The 15760-nt window shown below is 32.3% G+C and overlaps 1 protein-coding gene across 8 annotated transcripts in view; it reads left to right on the top strand.

Moving 5' to 3' along the window:
• LOC139528865 (protein retinal degeneration B-like) overlaps window positions 1-14133 on the top strand; it is a 65361-nt gene extending 51228 nt beyond the window's left edge. For 7 of the 8 annotated variants that reach the window (XM_071325086.1, XM_071325085.1, XM_071325089.1 and 4 more), the window contains 7 exons: window positions 1885-2010; window positions 2506-2622; window positions 3403-3548; window positions 4182-4331; window positions 10564-10747; window positions 11208-11336; window positions 12161-14133. In XM_071325086.1, coding sequence (XP_071181187.1) covers window positions 1885-2010; window positions 2506-2622; window positions 3403-3548; window positions 4182-4331; window positions 10564-10747; window positions 11208-11336; window positions 12161-12493 — 1185 coding nt within the window. In that variant the 3' untranslated portion in view covers window positions 12494-14133. Of the gene's footprint in view, window positions 1-1884; window positions 2011-2505; window positions 2623-3402; window positions 3549-4181; window positions 4332-7849; window positions 7974-10563; window positions 10748-11207; window positions 11337-12160 lie in introns of those variants that run through there. The other variant, XM_071325088.1, reaches the window with a different exon arrangement.
• Window positions 14134-15760: the final 1627 nt, after the last annotated feature.

Raw genomic sequence — 15760 nt, forward strand, 5'->3', positions numbered from 1 at the left:
CATTGTTTCATGCCAGTTTCTGGGAGTCATCAGATTTAGCATTGTTTATCTTAAGACAGGTGAGTTATCTCCCATTGTTTCATGCCAGTTTCTGGGAGTCATCAGATTTAGCATTGTTTATCTTAAGACAGGTGAGTTATCTCCCATTGTTTCATGCCAGTTTCTGGGAGTCATCAGATTTAGCATTGTTTATCTTAAGACAGGTGAGTTATCTCCCATTGTTTCATGCCAGTTTCTGGGAGTCATCAGATTTAGCATCGTTTATCTTAAGACAGGTGAGTTATCCCCCATTGTTTCATGCCAGTTTCTGGGTGTCATCAGATTTAGCATCGTTTATCTTAAGACAGGTGAGTTATCCCCCATTATCATGCCAGTTTCTGGGAGTCATCAGATTTAGCATCATTTATCTTAAGACAGGTGAGTTATCCCCCATTGTTTCATGCCAGTTTTTGGGAGTCATCAGATTTAGCATTGTTTATCTTAAGACAGGTGAGTTATCTCCCATTCATCATGCCAGTTTCTGGGAGTCATCAGATTTAGCATCATTTATCTTAAGACAGGTGAGTTGTCTCCCATTGTTTCATGCCATTTTCTGGGAGTTATAAGATTAAGCATTGTTTATCTTAAGACAGGTGAGTTATCTCCCATTCATCATGCCAGTTTCTGGGAGTCATCAGATTTAGCATCATTTATCTTAAGACAGGTGAGTTATCCCCCATTGTTTCATGCCAGTTTTTGGGAGTCATCAGATTTAGCATTGTTTATCTTAAGACAGGTGAGTTATCTCCCATTCATCATGCCAGTTTCTGGGAGTCATCAGATTTAGCATCGTTTATCTTAAGACAGGTGAGTTATCCCCCATTATCATGCCAGTTTCTGGGAATCATCAGATTTAGCATTGTTTATCTTAAGACAGGTGAGTTATCCCCCATTGTTTCATGCCAGTTTTTGGGAGTCATCAGATTTAGCATTGTTTATCTTAAGACAGGTGAGTTATCTCCCATTCATCATGCCAGTTTCTGGGAGTCATCAGATTTAGCATCATTTATCTTAAGACAGGTGAGTTGTCTCCCATTGTTTCATGCCATTTTCTGGGAGTTATAAGATTAAGCATTGTTTATCTTAAGACAGGTGAGTTATCTCCCATTCATCATGCCAGTTTCTGGGAGTCATCAGATTTAGCATCATTTATCTTAAGACAGGTGAGTTGTCTCCCATTATTTGATGTCAGTTTCTGGGAGTCATCAGATTTAGCATAGTTTTTCTTAAGACAGGTGAGTTATATAATCTCCCATTGATCATGCCAGTTTCTGGGAGTCATCAGATTTAGCATCGTTTATCTTAAGACAGGTGAGTTATCTCCCATTATTTGATGTCAGTTTCTGGGAGTCATCAGATTTAGCATAGTTTTTCTTAAGACAGGTGAGTTATATAATCTCCCATTGATCATGCCAGTTTCTGGGAGTCATCAGATTTAGCATCGTTTATCTTAAGACAGGTGAGTTATCTCCCATTGTTTGATGTCAGTTTCTGGGAGTCATCAGATTTAGCATCGTTTATCTTAAGACAGGTGAGTTATCTCCCATTGGTCTGTGCTTGTTTCTAAGGTTCACCAACCTTAACGAATTTATACTTATTCTTTGAATTAGTATTTTGGAATTTATTGGCAAAGGTTAACCAAAAATTTAAATGTTAAATGAAATACTCATTAGGCTGATATGCAAACTTTGTCAAAACCACAAAATACAATTTTTCCTCCGTTCATGACAATTGGTTTCCACGTATAAAATGAATCAACAACAGTTATTACTGCTTGACAGTCTAGAGTTATCATATAGCCAAAGGAAGAGATATCATAAGAACCATTATCTGTTTTTTCTCCAGGTTTTGCGACATGATGTTCTATTGAACGAAGCAGCAGAGAAGTTAAGTTTATTACCAGACTCTGTGATGTCAGCCAAACAACCAAAGGAAAAATGGTTAAAAAGGAGAACAACCATCAAAGTCAAAGTAAGAACTCTGATCTTATTTGTTATCCTTAAAATAAACTAATCTGATTGAACATGTTAAACATGGGCTTAATATCCATGTTTTTTGTTGTTTGTTGACAAACAGGTGACAATCGTTAAACTTCGTCTTCAAAACACAAACTTTAATTACCTGCCATATTTTCACAACAACACTGACCGATTGAAAAAAAAATTGACGATTATACGAAATTTATGCGAAAAAAAAGATAAATTGTTCACAGAAGACTGAATTTATGATGTTTGTATGCATTGGTTCAAGAATTGGAATAACCTTATTTTTCACCGGTCACTCCTTTATTATGACTTTAATAATTGTGTATTTTTCATGTAATGATAAACTTTATAACTTATTTCTTACACTTTATAATACAAGCATAATGTCACAATATTATTAATCTCAGATTTAGATACAATTTGAATTAACCAAAAATAATTTGGAGATGATGTTAATTTTTCAATAATTATTTTGTTTTAGAATTTACAAGCCAATCACCGTGGTAACGATGTAATAGTGGTTGATGGGAAGGAACAGGCGATCACAGCTAGATTTATGTACGGATCATTTGATGTCACTTCCTTGTCGGGAGAAAAGGTCAGAATATTTCATATTTTTAGAATCATTTCTTCTTTCCCTCATTTTTGTGCATACCCGTAGCCAGGGAGGGTTCGGACGAACCCCACCTTGAAAACAAATAAGCACTGTCAAAGTCAACGTTCTGATCAAATTGTAACCGTTAAAGTCAAGTTCCTGAGTCCAAATAACTCCCCTTGGAAATTCCTGGCTATGGGCATGTCTTGTATTATAAGTTAACTTTAATTTTTGTGTATTATAAGTTAACTATGACAATAGTAGTCATTTATGAAAATGCTGTTATTCCTGATTTTGTGTCTCCGATTCTATGTTAGAATTTCTCATTTGTACAACAAAGGTAGACATTGTATTGAAGACCCTAAAAAAAGGTCTTTAGTGGTAATGTGCTACTCAAAAGTATTGTTTATCATCTATGTAAGGTATGATAATAGCAATTTTGTGTACTGTATTTAGGTAGAAATTCATATGTAGAGATATAAGAAGATGTGGTATTTATGCCAATGAGACAACTCTCCATTTAAGTGACAATGTTTCAGAAGTAAACAATTGTAGGCCTTCAACACAGAAGTTTTATGAATTTTAAGTAGATGCACGTATGTAAACACAGATATTTTGTGTATTTTAGGTAGATGTACATGTTAACACATGTTTTGTGTATTTTAGGTAGATGTACTTGTAAACACAGAAGTTTTGTGTATTATAGGTAGATGTACATGTAAAAACAAATTTGTGTATTATAGATAGATGTACATGTAAACACAGACGATTTGTTTATTTTAGGTAGACGTTCATGTAAACAACCAATCTACAGGAGACTGGGAATATCTAGGTACTTCTGTAACAGACAAACATGGAAGATTACAGTTTACTGTACCTAAAGAAAAAATGTTACCTCAGGGAATGCACCCAGTAAAAGTGGTTGTCAGGTATGTGGTATAACAGAAAAGTAAGGGATGTAGTAGGATTGACAATGAGACAATTATACATCAGAGCCATTGATGTAAGCAACTGTAGGTCACAGTACATATAGTGCCTTTAACAACAAGAAAAAATCCATACTGCTATAAACATATGTGATGCCTTATTTTAGGGGACAGGGTTAATAAATATTTAGACGTCTATTTAGAGAAATGTTTTGTAAATATAGAAGATCGACATATATGATGTACCACAGGAGAAATTTTTACCTCTAGCAAATTATGAAGTTTGATAAGTAATTATTCTTCACTTCCTATATCTATTGTTAGTAAAGAAAAAAAATAAGTTTCGCTTTTAATTTTGTTTTAGGGATGATTTAATGAACAATCAATCAGTACTTTTCAAAAATTCATACACATATGTAACTTGAAATGCATGATATCATAAGTTGTTTTTGTGTAATAGAACTAATCACATATTCACTTCATAATTAAATACAATCATACAATTTCATTAATTTCTACTTAAAGTTCAAATTGAGGAACAGCAGCATATACACACTTTCATGTGTATGTGTATCTATAGTTTTGTACTACACTAACATAAAGCACTAGTAATGTATAGTACTTTTCTCATTCCAGAGGAGACCATACCTTTGCGGACTTTTTCCTGTCTGTGTTACCACCTAATACTGACACAGTTGTATTCAGTATAGATGGATCTTTTACTGCCAGTGTTTCTATATCAGGGAAAGATCCAAAAGTTAGAGGAGGGGCTGTTGATGTCGTCAGGTAATTATTTTATATCTCTTATATTTATGGCCTTGATCTTACTGATCATGGACACGACTTTATCATGTTTATTTCTCATGGTTATGGCCTGTTATTGATCTTTTTCTACAATTTGAACATTTTCCTTTTGATCTTACTGCTTAATATTTTTAAGATCATGGACATGACTTAAAATTTGAAAATATAATTAAGCAAAGACGTCATGTATCAGTGCAGCAATGTCAAGTACTAAAGTTCATCTGCATCAATTTATCATAATTAATGAAATGCACTTGACTTCGTTCATACAACCTGATAAAGTCGGTATCAGAATAAAAAAATAACAAGCTATAATTTGAACTTGGAATTATTTTTAATTATGGAATTTGCATAACTTCTTGTGCTTCAAATTTTTATCAAATTCCATGTTTATTTAGTATTATAATGTTTTGAGCTGTTCATAACACTTTCCATACACTGTATTTTGTATAGAAAGTGTTGTGCGCGGCACAGTACATTCTATTGAAAATGTACTATCTTCTTTGTAATAGAAAGTGTTGTGCACAGCACAGAATATTACACTACAGAATAAACATAGAATTTATAAAATATTTTAAGCACAAGAAATTATGCAAATTCCATAATTAAAAATAATTCTAAGTTCAAATAATAGTTTGTTAAATGCATTATCTTATATTTATCACAGTACTGAGCATTGGATATGAAAATGTAATACGAAATGTATGTTAATTTTGTTTGAATTATTCAGCATCATGAAATAATATTGGGACATTTTCATTGAGTTTTAGTTAGGTGCGTTTTTCAGACACATAAACAGCAAAATTGTTCAGCAATGTAAGTCAACTTGATCAAGATTTGTCTATTAACCCTTTCCAGAGTTATTGGCCTTTAAAGTAATTTTTTCACAATTTTTTGTACATTTTTGTAAATTTTTACAATTTCTTCTGAAACTGCTGGACCAAATTCATTATTGATAGCTATAGAGAAGAGATCATTGTAAACAACAAGAATGTTCATTATGGTAGAATCAACAAACAAGTCATCATTTTGTCATGAATTCCATTCCTGTCTCTAATGGGTGTCCTTTGTTTAATATGCACACTTTGTTTAATTTGCACATAGACCAAGGTGAGCTCTTTATAGCCTCTGGAGTCAAAAATTATCACTGTCTAAACATAATGATAGATATTTTTTAAGCAGTTAAGCTGCTTTATGCGAGCACCCTAGATTTATGTGCTACCCAATAAATGCTGAAATATGTACCACTTTTATTATCTGGCTGGCTATCATGTTATTTATAACTAATTGGACACTTTTTTCATACTTTTTATTCTGAAATAAAAAAAATATTACCATAAAAACGTTAAATGGTCGTCGATTTTCCCAAAAGTTTTGAAGTTGCACATAGGAAGTAGTGCTCAATAGAAATCCTTCTATAGTTTATTATTCCCTGTGCTTTTGGTTAAGATGTCAAAGAACAATTGTATGAAATATTTGATCGCCGAAATTCTATCAAGATGAGTCGATTACATTTCCCAAATTGCAAAAATCGTAGGAATATTGTTTGTCATCGATACGTATTACATACGTCAGTAGTCTATTAATCAGCTGATATAAGTTGGCGGCAATTTCAAATTACATAGAAGACGAAATTTACGTACCTTTTAAATTGGGAGGATTCTGATGATACATAGGTACTTTATTATTAATCATTTTATTCGTTTTTTGTCTGAAATGATTGAGATTATTTAAATCATCTTAATTCAGTGATCTCAAATGTATGCTCATTTGTATTCTTGTTAATATTATTCCGTTATCTCGCAAATGACCTCCTTCATGCTTGTCAAATAAAGTTGTTGTTATTGTAGTTTTCTGATTGGTCTGAGTGTTCTCCCCAGGCCGTTAAAGGACCATGGGCCCGCGGTGTATAATTTTCTACCGCGGTGGTGTTGTTCTTGCCGCGATGTATAATTTTTCTCCGAGGTGCTAAAGTTTTCGGTAAAAAAATCGTAAATCGGTAGAGTTTCAGACGACTTGTTCAATTTTAGATGAAATTTTAGATGAAAATTGACCAGTTCTAACCAGTTTAATCCAGTTCTGACAAGTAGATTGTTTACACCACGTGATCGAATTACCTTTTGAGGTTAACCTTGATGATTGGATTTAATCGATGTACATGATTCTTTTGTGTTTTAATTAATTAAGAGATCATAATTTTTATCACAGACTTGTGAGGGACAAGCAGACATTTGTTAATGAACTCTATTACGCCAGTCTTTAGTCAAAATAATTTGCCTGTTGGAAATTAATTGTGGAGTTACTTCCCCTGATTTTGCTTATTACAAATAAATGCTCCTCAAATATAAGTTCTCTTTGAAAATAAAAATAGAGTACAAATTGAATGCAAAATTATATTAAAATGTTACATTAAGGATAAAAACTTTCTTAGAACATACCAACAAAAATGTTTTGCAAATTATTTTTGAGAATCATACTTTTATTGATGCACAGACATATTATATTAAATAGGTAGTTTTTTTCAACATTACAATTATCTGACTGTGCATGGCTAAAATGCATTCTGCCATATATATACACTGCGTTACTGTTAAAAATGAAAAACAGTAATGTAGGATGGGACTAGAAATATGTACTAATAATAAAAGTTGAAGACAATTATTTTATATTTACAATATATACATTTATTACCTCAGTTTATTACATACAATTTATTAACTGTAATTTTTTATTTACAATGACAATTTCTACAAATTCAGTAAGTGTTTTTTAAAGTCTGACACATTTTTGATGAACGAAATTTCCTCCTCCACTGATACGTGTACAAACAGAAGTTCTTAGTATTTAAGGGACAGTTAGAAAACTTTGCTTTTGATGTATATGTATCAATTTGCGTCAAATTGTATAGCTGTATGAAATTTATGGCTTGATATTGTTTTAGTTTCATTTTAAAACGCATACCAAGTTTTAATGTTTAATGTTACATACTTCCTAATCTTGAGTAGTATCTTTAAGAACATCAAAACCATTAAAACGTAAAACTATTCAAGTTATACACCATTTGTTGAATAATAATATTTATTTTTTATCAGTATCAGGGGCGGATCCAGCCATTTGATAAAGGGGGGGGGGGGTTCCAACTATATGCTCCCATTCAAATGTATGGACAGGTGCATTTATAATGTGGCGGCTTAAACATCTTAACTGGCACAAAACTCTCCCCTAACATTGGACAGTGTATGTGTATAATCTCAAACATTGAATCTTTATAAATATAAATTGGAAATAACTTTTGAAAGTGGTAGGATTGCATAACATAAACATTACTGTACAAGCATTATTCATGTTATTTGATATTTTAGAAAAAGCTGAGAACAATGCCTCAGATAAATATTTTGACTAATTTTTTACACTATTCATCTGAACTTGGCCAAGTTTGCCTTTGGGTTTTTGATTGACTGCCTATAGCACCCGTTGGTGCTTTGATTATATATTTCCAGACATTGGCAGGACCAAGGTTATTTAATTATATATGTCACAGCTCGCCCAGACATAATGATAGATATTTTTGTCGAGCCTGCAACTTTTGTTGCAGAAAGTTCGACATAGGGATAGTGATCCAGCGGCGGCTACGGGGGCGGCGTTAGCTCACTTCTTAAAAGCTTTATATTTTAGAAGGTGGAAGACCTGGATGCTTCATACTTTGTATATAGATGCTTCATGTTACGAAGTTTCCGTCAGTCACATGTCCAATGTCCTTGACCTCATTTTCATGGTTCAGTGACCACTTGAAAAAAAAGTTCAAATTTTTTGTAATGTTGAATTCTCTCTTATTATAAGTAATAGGATAAATATATTTGATATGTGCGTACCTTGCAAGGTCCTCGTGTCTGTCAGACAGTTTTCACTTGACCTCGACCTCATTTCATGGATCAGTGAACAAGGTTAAGTTTTGGTGGTCAAGTCCATATCTCAGATACTATGAGCAATAGGGCTAGTATATTCGGTGTATGGAAGGACTGTAAGGTGTACATGTCCAACTGGCAGGTGTCATCTGACCTTGACCTCATTTTCATGGTTCAGTGGTCAAAGTTAAGTTTTTGAGTTTTGGTCTTTTTATCTAATGCTATAAGCCATAGGTCAACTATATTTGGTGTATGAAAATATTTTATGATCTTTATGTCAGTTGAGCAGGTTTTATTTAACCGAGACCTCATTTTCACGGTTCATTGCACAGTGTTAAGTTTTTATACGACCGCAAAATTTGAAAAATTTTTCGTCGTATATTGCTATCACGTTGGCGTCGTCGTCCGAATACTTTTAGTTTTCGCACTCTAACTTTAGTAAAAGTGAATGGAAATCTATGAAATTTTAACACAAGGTTTATGACCACAAAAGGAAGGTTGGTATTGATTTTGGGAGTTTTGGTCCCAACATTTTAGGAATTAGGGGCCAAAAAGGGCCCAAATAAGCATTTTCTTGGTTTTCGCACTATAACTTTAGTTTAAGTTAATAGAAATCTATGAAATTTTGACACAAGGTTTATGACCACAAAAGAACGGTTGGGATTGATTTTGGGAGTTTTGGTTTCAACAGTTTAGGAATTAGGGGCCAAAAAAGGGCCCAAATAAGCATTATTCTTGGTTTTTGCACAATAACTTTAGTTTAAGTAAATAGAAATCAATGAAATTTAAACACAATGTTAATGACTACAAAAGGAAGGTTGGTATTGATTTTGGGAGTTAAGGTCCCAACAGTTTAGGAATTAGGGGCCAAAAAGGGACCCAAATAAGCATTTTTCTTGGTTTTCGCACCATAACGTTAGTATAAGTAAATAGAAATCTATGAAATTTAAACACAAGGTTTATGACCATAAAAGGAAGGTTGGTATTGATTTTGGGAGTTTTGGTCCCAACAGAATAAGGGGCCCAAAGGGTCCAAAATTAAACTTTGTTTGATTTCATCAAAATTGAATAATTGGGTTCTTTGATATGCCGAATCTAACTGTCATGACTGTGTATGTAGATTCTTAACTTTTGGTCCTGTTTTCAAATTGGTCTACACTAAAGTCCAAAGGGTCCAAAATTAAACTTAGTCTGATGTTAACAAAAATTGAAATCTTGGGGTTCTTTGATATGCTGAATCCAAAAATGTACTTAGATTTTTATTATGGGCCCAGTTTTCAAGTTGGTCAAATCAGGATCTAAAATTATTATATTAAGTATTGTGCAATAGCAAGTCTTTTCAATTGCACAGTATTGCGCAATGGCAAGAAATATCTAATTGCACAATATTGTGAAATAGCAAATTTTTTTTTAATTAGAGTTATCTTTCTTTGTCCAGAATAGTAAGCAAGAAATATCTAATTGCAAAATATTGTGCAATAGCAAGATTTTTTTTTAATTGGAGTTATCTTTCTTTGTCCAGAATCAACTTAAATCTTTGTTATATACAATATACAATGTATATTCACTTTTTACTACCAACTGATAAATTAAAATAATCTTTACCATTCAGTGATAACAAGCAGTTTTTTTACATCTTAATATTTTATGATGTATTTAAATGAGTAGTTATTGTTGCAAACTCCATTAGAAATTTTAATTGAGATTAGTTTTGGAATAAGGGAAAGGGGGATGTGATTAAAAAAATTGGGTTCAATTTTTCTCATTTGAAATTTCAGAAATAAAAAAGAAAATTTCTTCAAACATTTTTTTGAGAGGATTAATATTCAACAGCATAGTGAATTGCTCTAAGAGAAAACAAAAATTTTAAGTTCATTAGAACACATTCATTCTGTGTCAGAAACCTATGCTGTGTCAACTATTTAATCACAATCCAAATTTAGAGCTGAATCCAGCTTGAATGTTGTGTCCATACTTGCCCCAACCGTTCAGGGTTCAACCTCTGCGGTCGTATAAAGCTACGCCCTGCGGAGCATCTGGTTGTGTTTTGGTCTATTTTTCTTAAACTATAAGTAATGTGTCAACTATATATGTTGTATAGAAGCATTGTTAGCTGTACCTGTCTGCCTGGCATGGTTCATCTGACCTAGACCTCTTTTTCAAGGTTCATTGGTCTTTGTTTAGTGTTAAGTTTATGTGACAGTTGTAATAAAGCTTAGCTTTATACTTAGGACTATCAACATAATATCAATGATTAGTATAGAAGGCGCGACATTTCAGCGTGTGCACTCTTGTTTATATATTTCCAGACATTGGCAGGACCAAGGTTATTTAATTATATACGTCACAGCTCGCCCAGACATGCAACATCGTAAAGTGGTTTCATGGTTAGCAATGCATAATTTTCCACATGGCATGGTAGCATTCATGGAAGGTATCACTAAAGACCCACTTAGACAAAAGTTAAACTACCTGAAGGGACTACAAACAGATGTATGTACTAATAATATTTATCTCATTGCATTATATGTAAAGATGAAGCAAAACATCATATCGGACAAGTATAGTTTGAATATTGAATTGTGATAAAAAGGACATAAATAAAATGGAAGTCATGGGTTATGCATGGTTGTTTGTAATTTTATTTCTATATTTTTGCTGACTTTTTGGAGATTTGTAAAATTCCTTATTACTTTAATTACCAATGGAATAACCTGTGAATATAAAGGGAACATTTCTTCCAAGAACTTCTTACTTTAAAGTAAAACTATGTTTTGTATGCAACTATATACATTCATATATTCATGATATTTGTCAGCACTCTCCCTGATGAAACATGTGAAAGGTCAAAAACCAAAATAAAACCTGTAGAATTTGTTATATCTAGTTAAAAATAGAACTATTCCATTCATCATCTTCAAGTTGTGTATTAATATATTATATTTGGCTGTAGGCCCAGATAGTATACAGAGCAGCATATGGCTCCAGTAAAGATATATATGTCTATAAAGAGTTAGGTCTGACTGTAGCACAGATATTTATTGTGGGAAAAGCTTCAAAGAAAGATGCATCCAAGGCACAGGTATGTCCTATGTTAGATATTGAATATATTTTGCTAATAACCATCTCAGTTGTCACATGGTAGTTTGTCGGTCTACATTGTGGGATGTGATATGTTTGATCCTTATTGTCAAGCCAAAGATTTATTTAGGAAATGAGTAATTACTGATTATCAGCTAAGCACACATTATTTAGGAGAAAGTGCAAGGACTGGACAGTTGAGAGTCAGAGTTATATGTAAGGGTAGGGTGGCATGTCTTCCTGTTTTTCTGTGTTGTTATTTATGAATAATTGGAGTAAAATAAGTTGTTTATATGTCCATGAGACATATAGATAAGAAGAGGTGGTATGAGTGCCAATGAGACAACTCTCCATCTTAGTCACAATGAATGAAAGTAAACAATTATGGGTCAGATGATGGTCTTCAAAATGGGGCCTCGGCTCACACCGAAAAAGAAGCCATAAAGGCCGCTTGTGTGAAACAGTTCAAACTATGAACCCAAAGATCTAATCTATACAAAAAAAAAAGAAGAAATGAGAAACACTTATGAACCACATCAACAGACAACAACCACTGAACAACAGGCTCTTGACTAAGGACCGGTGCATAAAAAAGCAGTGGGTTTAAGACAGCATGACAAATCAATTCAAAGACATCTCATAGATTGTTTGGTATTGTTTGACAGATTTACAGACATATGTTGCACATTATTTGAAAAAACTTGCTTTTATTCTGTTTGATTAGGTTTTCTGCCCAAGGTTAACATGCCATATATATATCACCAAAGTATTTAATTACCATCTGTGTGACCTATTTCTTTATAGTATTATTCAATAACATTCCAGGTTTTAGCAGATGGTTATGGTGCACATTTAAATGACTTATTAGCAGCAGGATCTTTACGGCCTGTCTTAACTAATGCCAGGATAATCCGACGTGGCTGCATAGCACATCCAGAAAAATCTGAGGGCAAAAAACAATTGAAACGATCCTCTTCACATAATCCAGCCGGAAAAGATGGCAAACAATTGGAAAACTGTGCTTCACAGATCCGAATCACTGTGGGAGAACATGGGAACACTGTGTTACAACCAGGACAGACTGATTACGGAGGGATAGTCCGACCTCGAGGCTCATCACCTCGGTTAATGACTAGTATAAATGATAGCAAGAGATAGCATCTCATGTAAATATATATTGTGCCATCTCATGGCATGTGATTTGTTGGTAACATATCTGGGTACTGTGTATCCTGGTTTTATCCCTATGGTTCAGAATCAAGTTATCAGATTTGGCACTTAAAAGAAAGCTCGATCAGAATTCAAAGTAAGGTTAAGAGAATGTATTGTTTAGAATCATAGTTGAATTAAATTGTTAAGCTACTACATGGGTTGTTTAAAGACCTTTACTACCCATGAGTGTATTGTAGTGATTGTTTTGATAGATCGGTACATTGGTTTGTAATGACGCAATACATGTTAAAAACTCGGTTGGATTAGCATTCTGTTTACATTAATTTTTTAATTGGTGTAGTTATGGATTAAAAAGTTTAAAACCCTTTCATCTGTTGTGTCAACCTGTAACATTTTGATATTGTCACTTGTATATAATTTTTGACACAATATCACTTCATATTGGACCTTTTAGAAATTACATTTTGACCAATATGTTCGAGAGTTTAAATGGAAACAACAATTTTTTTTTCACAGAGACTGAGGTTAAAGAAATGAAAATGTTTGCCTTCAAAGAATTGAACTTGACAAGGAAAGTTACAGTCGATACTACCCTCCTTTCCAAGTAGCCTAGTCCAACAGACATATAGATTGGTTATCTGCTGGACTAGTCTACTCTTAAAGGAGGATAGGTTACCTGACCTAACCATGACTTCACTGTTTAGCTAACAAGCAAGGGTACATTGACCTATAATGGTTTACTTTTTATACGACCGTTATTTGGATGGAGAGTTGTCTCATTGGCACTCACACCACATCTTCCTATATCTATTAGCAAAGATATTACCTTTGGCTACACACTCAATGAAATCGCATGTATCATTGATAAGATATATTTAAATTGTATAAGATAATATACATTTATCATTAATAAACTCGTCATAGATACCAGTCCATAATAAAAAACAATAACTTGCATACATACAGTGCCTTTATTATGGAAAACACTGTCAAAAACATACACATTGTTAATTCTTCAGCAAGGAGGCATTTTAAATAGTCTGCTGCATACATATATATATATATATATATATATTTGTTCAGACATAATATTTTTGATTATATTTTATGTGGAATGTTTTTCAAGTTTAAGAAGAAATAACATTTGTAATAACTTTTTTCATTAACCACAGTTTTCAGCATAATATTTTGTAGTAAATTTTCTATTTATTTGTATTCAAAGTTTATTATGATAGACACAGTTTATAACCTGTTAGTAGATTTAAGATATGTAATAAGTGTGATATTTTGGGTTTTTAAAGAATTTATTTTTACAATTATTTAATGATAGTTTATTTTCTAAGAATAGATAAATATTTTTAAATTACTTTGTCAGAATTTATTGTTACTTGAAAATTTTGATATAGAAATAAGCAAATATTTAATTTGTGTTTGTTTGTAAATAATTTTATCTCATATACTTGGTGACTATGGTATAAGAGTTATGTTTCTCTAACAAATACCTTGAACAGTAATACAATGCACTTCATCCTATGCCAAAAAAAAACATAAACAAAAGTATAAAGCGTTGATTTCATTTAAAAAAAAAACCATCAAAGTTATTGTTTTTACAAAAATAAGAAAAAGCTTGAAACAATTAGCATACATGAATGTAATAATTGATAACATGTGTTGATAACACACTCACTCCATAACAGCAAAAAGAAACATCCCATTAGTTTAGCTATTGAAACTCCTACAGCATCAAACACATGAGAATTTTTGTCACCAAAGGGACATAACCATGAAGAATTTCCTCAATTAGCCTGCTTATTTTCATTCATAGGTTTTTCATTTAGAATGTCTTATTTTCCTTATAATTTTGTTGTAATCAAGTTTTAGACAATCATTGTTTATGTTTTGTGGACTTTCTGTACTTTTACCATAAACTTGTTGAATTTATTGGTTATATTCAGTGGTACATATTTTGTACAATTCTCTCATTTTTAGTCTTTCAATACATCTTGTACTGTTTTTGTACTCTTTTGTTTCATTTCCCATCAATGTTTATTATCTCTCTCCTGTCCCTCATTTTCTTGGGGAGATACCATGATAAATCTTGTTAAATTTGTGTTTACAGAAGGATAGTGTCCTGTTTTTTTTCTGTGAGCATAAATAAGATTCAAGTATTAGAATGATAGACTTGATCTTTGTTTTTAGAATCCTTCATGCCCAAAAATGTTAAAGCAACAATTGTTTTTATCCATGCCTCTGTCATTGCCAGCTTGTCTATATATTCATACTGAGTGTAATTGTTCATGGTAAGTTAAGGTGCCTCCTTAATTTTTTTTAAATGTGTCATATTTATCAGTTAAGGATGTACTTAGGTAAAGTTAGGTAAAAATAAATAAATTAAGAAATTAAAATTGTTACTATAAGCTGGTAGGGCATCAATTAAGGATAAAGATAAGCTAAAAATATTGATAGGTCATGGACCTCCTTTTCGAGATATTTGAGATTTAAAATATGGCGGGAAAAGGCTGACTCGGACTTTTAACTTTATGTTAGCATTGGTATTATTTGGGTCTCAAAACAAAAGAAAGAAAATCAAGAATCTTCTAAAATTTGGGTAAATGACCTTTCATGAGCTATTTTAAAAGTCTTGTATGAAAAAATAAACGGGTGTTATGGGGCAAAATATTTTACATTGTATTGTATAGAAAAACACCAAGGAGTCCGAACATTTGACACAAATTCAAAAACCTCACCTAAGTACATTCTTAAGAATGAAGTAAAGAGAAAAGCAGGACACAAAATTACCGTATTTCTAGTCTTTTTGTATCAATTGAGTAACATTTTCATTTTTATTAAAAAAAAACCTCCTTGAAACCATTAACTGTTTTCTATGTTTTGGGCATTCATTATTTCTATATGTACTGTCTTGTTATTAATTGTATGTGGAGTTGTATATCAGATTATAATTCAATTTAAACCAATCTTTTGATTGTTTTAGTTACAAGAGTTTTGTGTTTCATCTCCCTTAACAGCATGACATATGTGCCATTGGATGTAAAGCTGCTTATAATCAATCTTCTATTTTATATTGGCAAGATCAACTAAATTATGATATTGAAAATACAATTATTATAATTATTTTCTTTTGTAGATCTTCTGTAAAAAAAATAGCATGTAGGGAGCTGAAACAAAACGCTTGTAATATATGTACGCCAGACCTGTGTGATATTTGCTATTAAAGTATATTGTTACAAAAGT

Source organism: Mytilus edulis, chromosome 6 (assembly GCF_963676685.1).
Source record: "Mytilus edulis chromosome 6, xbMytEdul2.2, whole genome shotgun sequence".
Taxonomy (NCBI): Eukaryota; Metazoa; Mollusca; class Bivalvia; order Mytilida; family Mytilidae; genus Mytilus; species Mytilus edulis.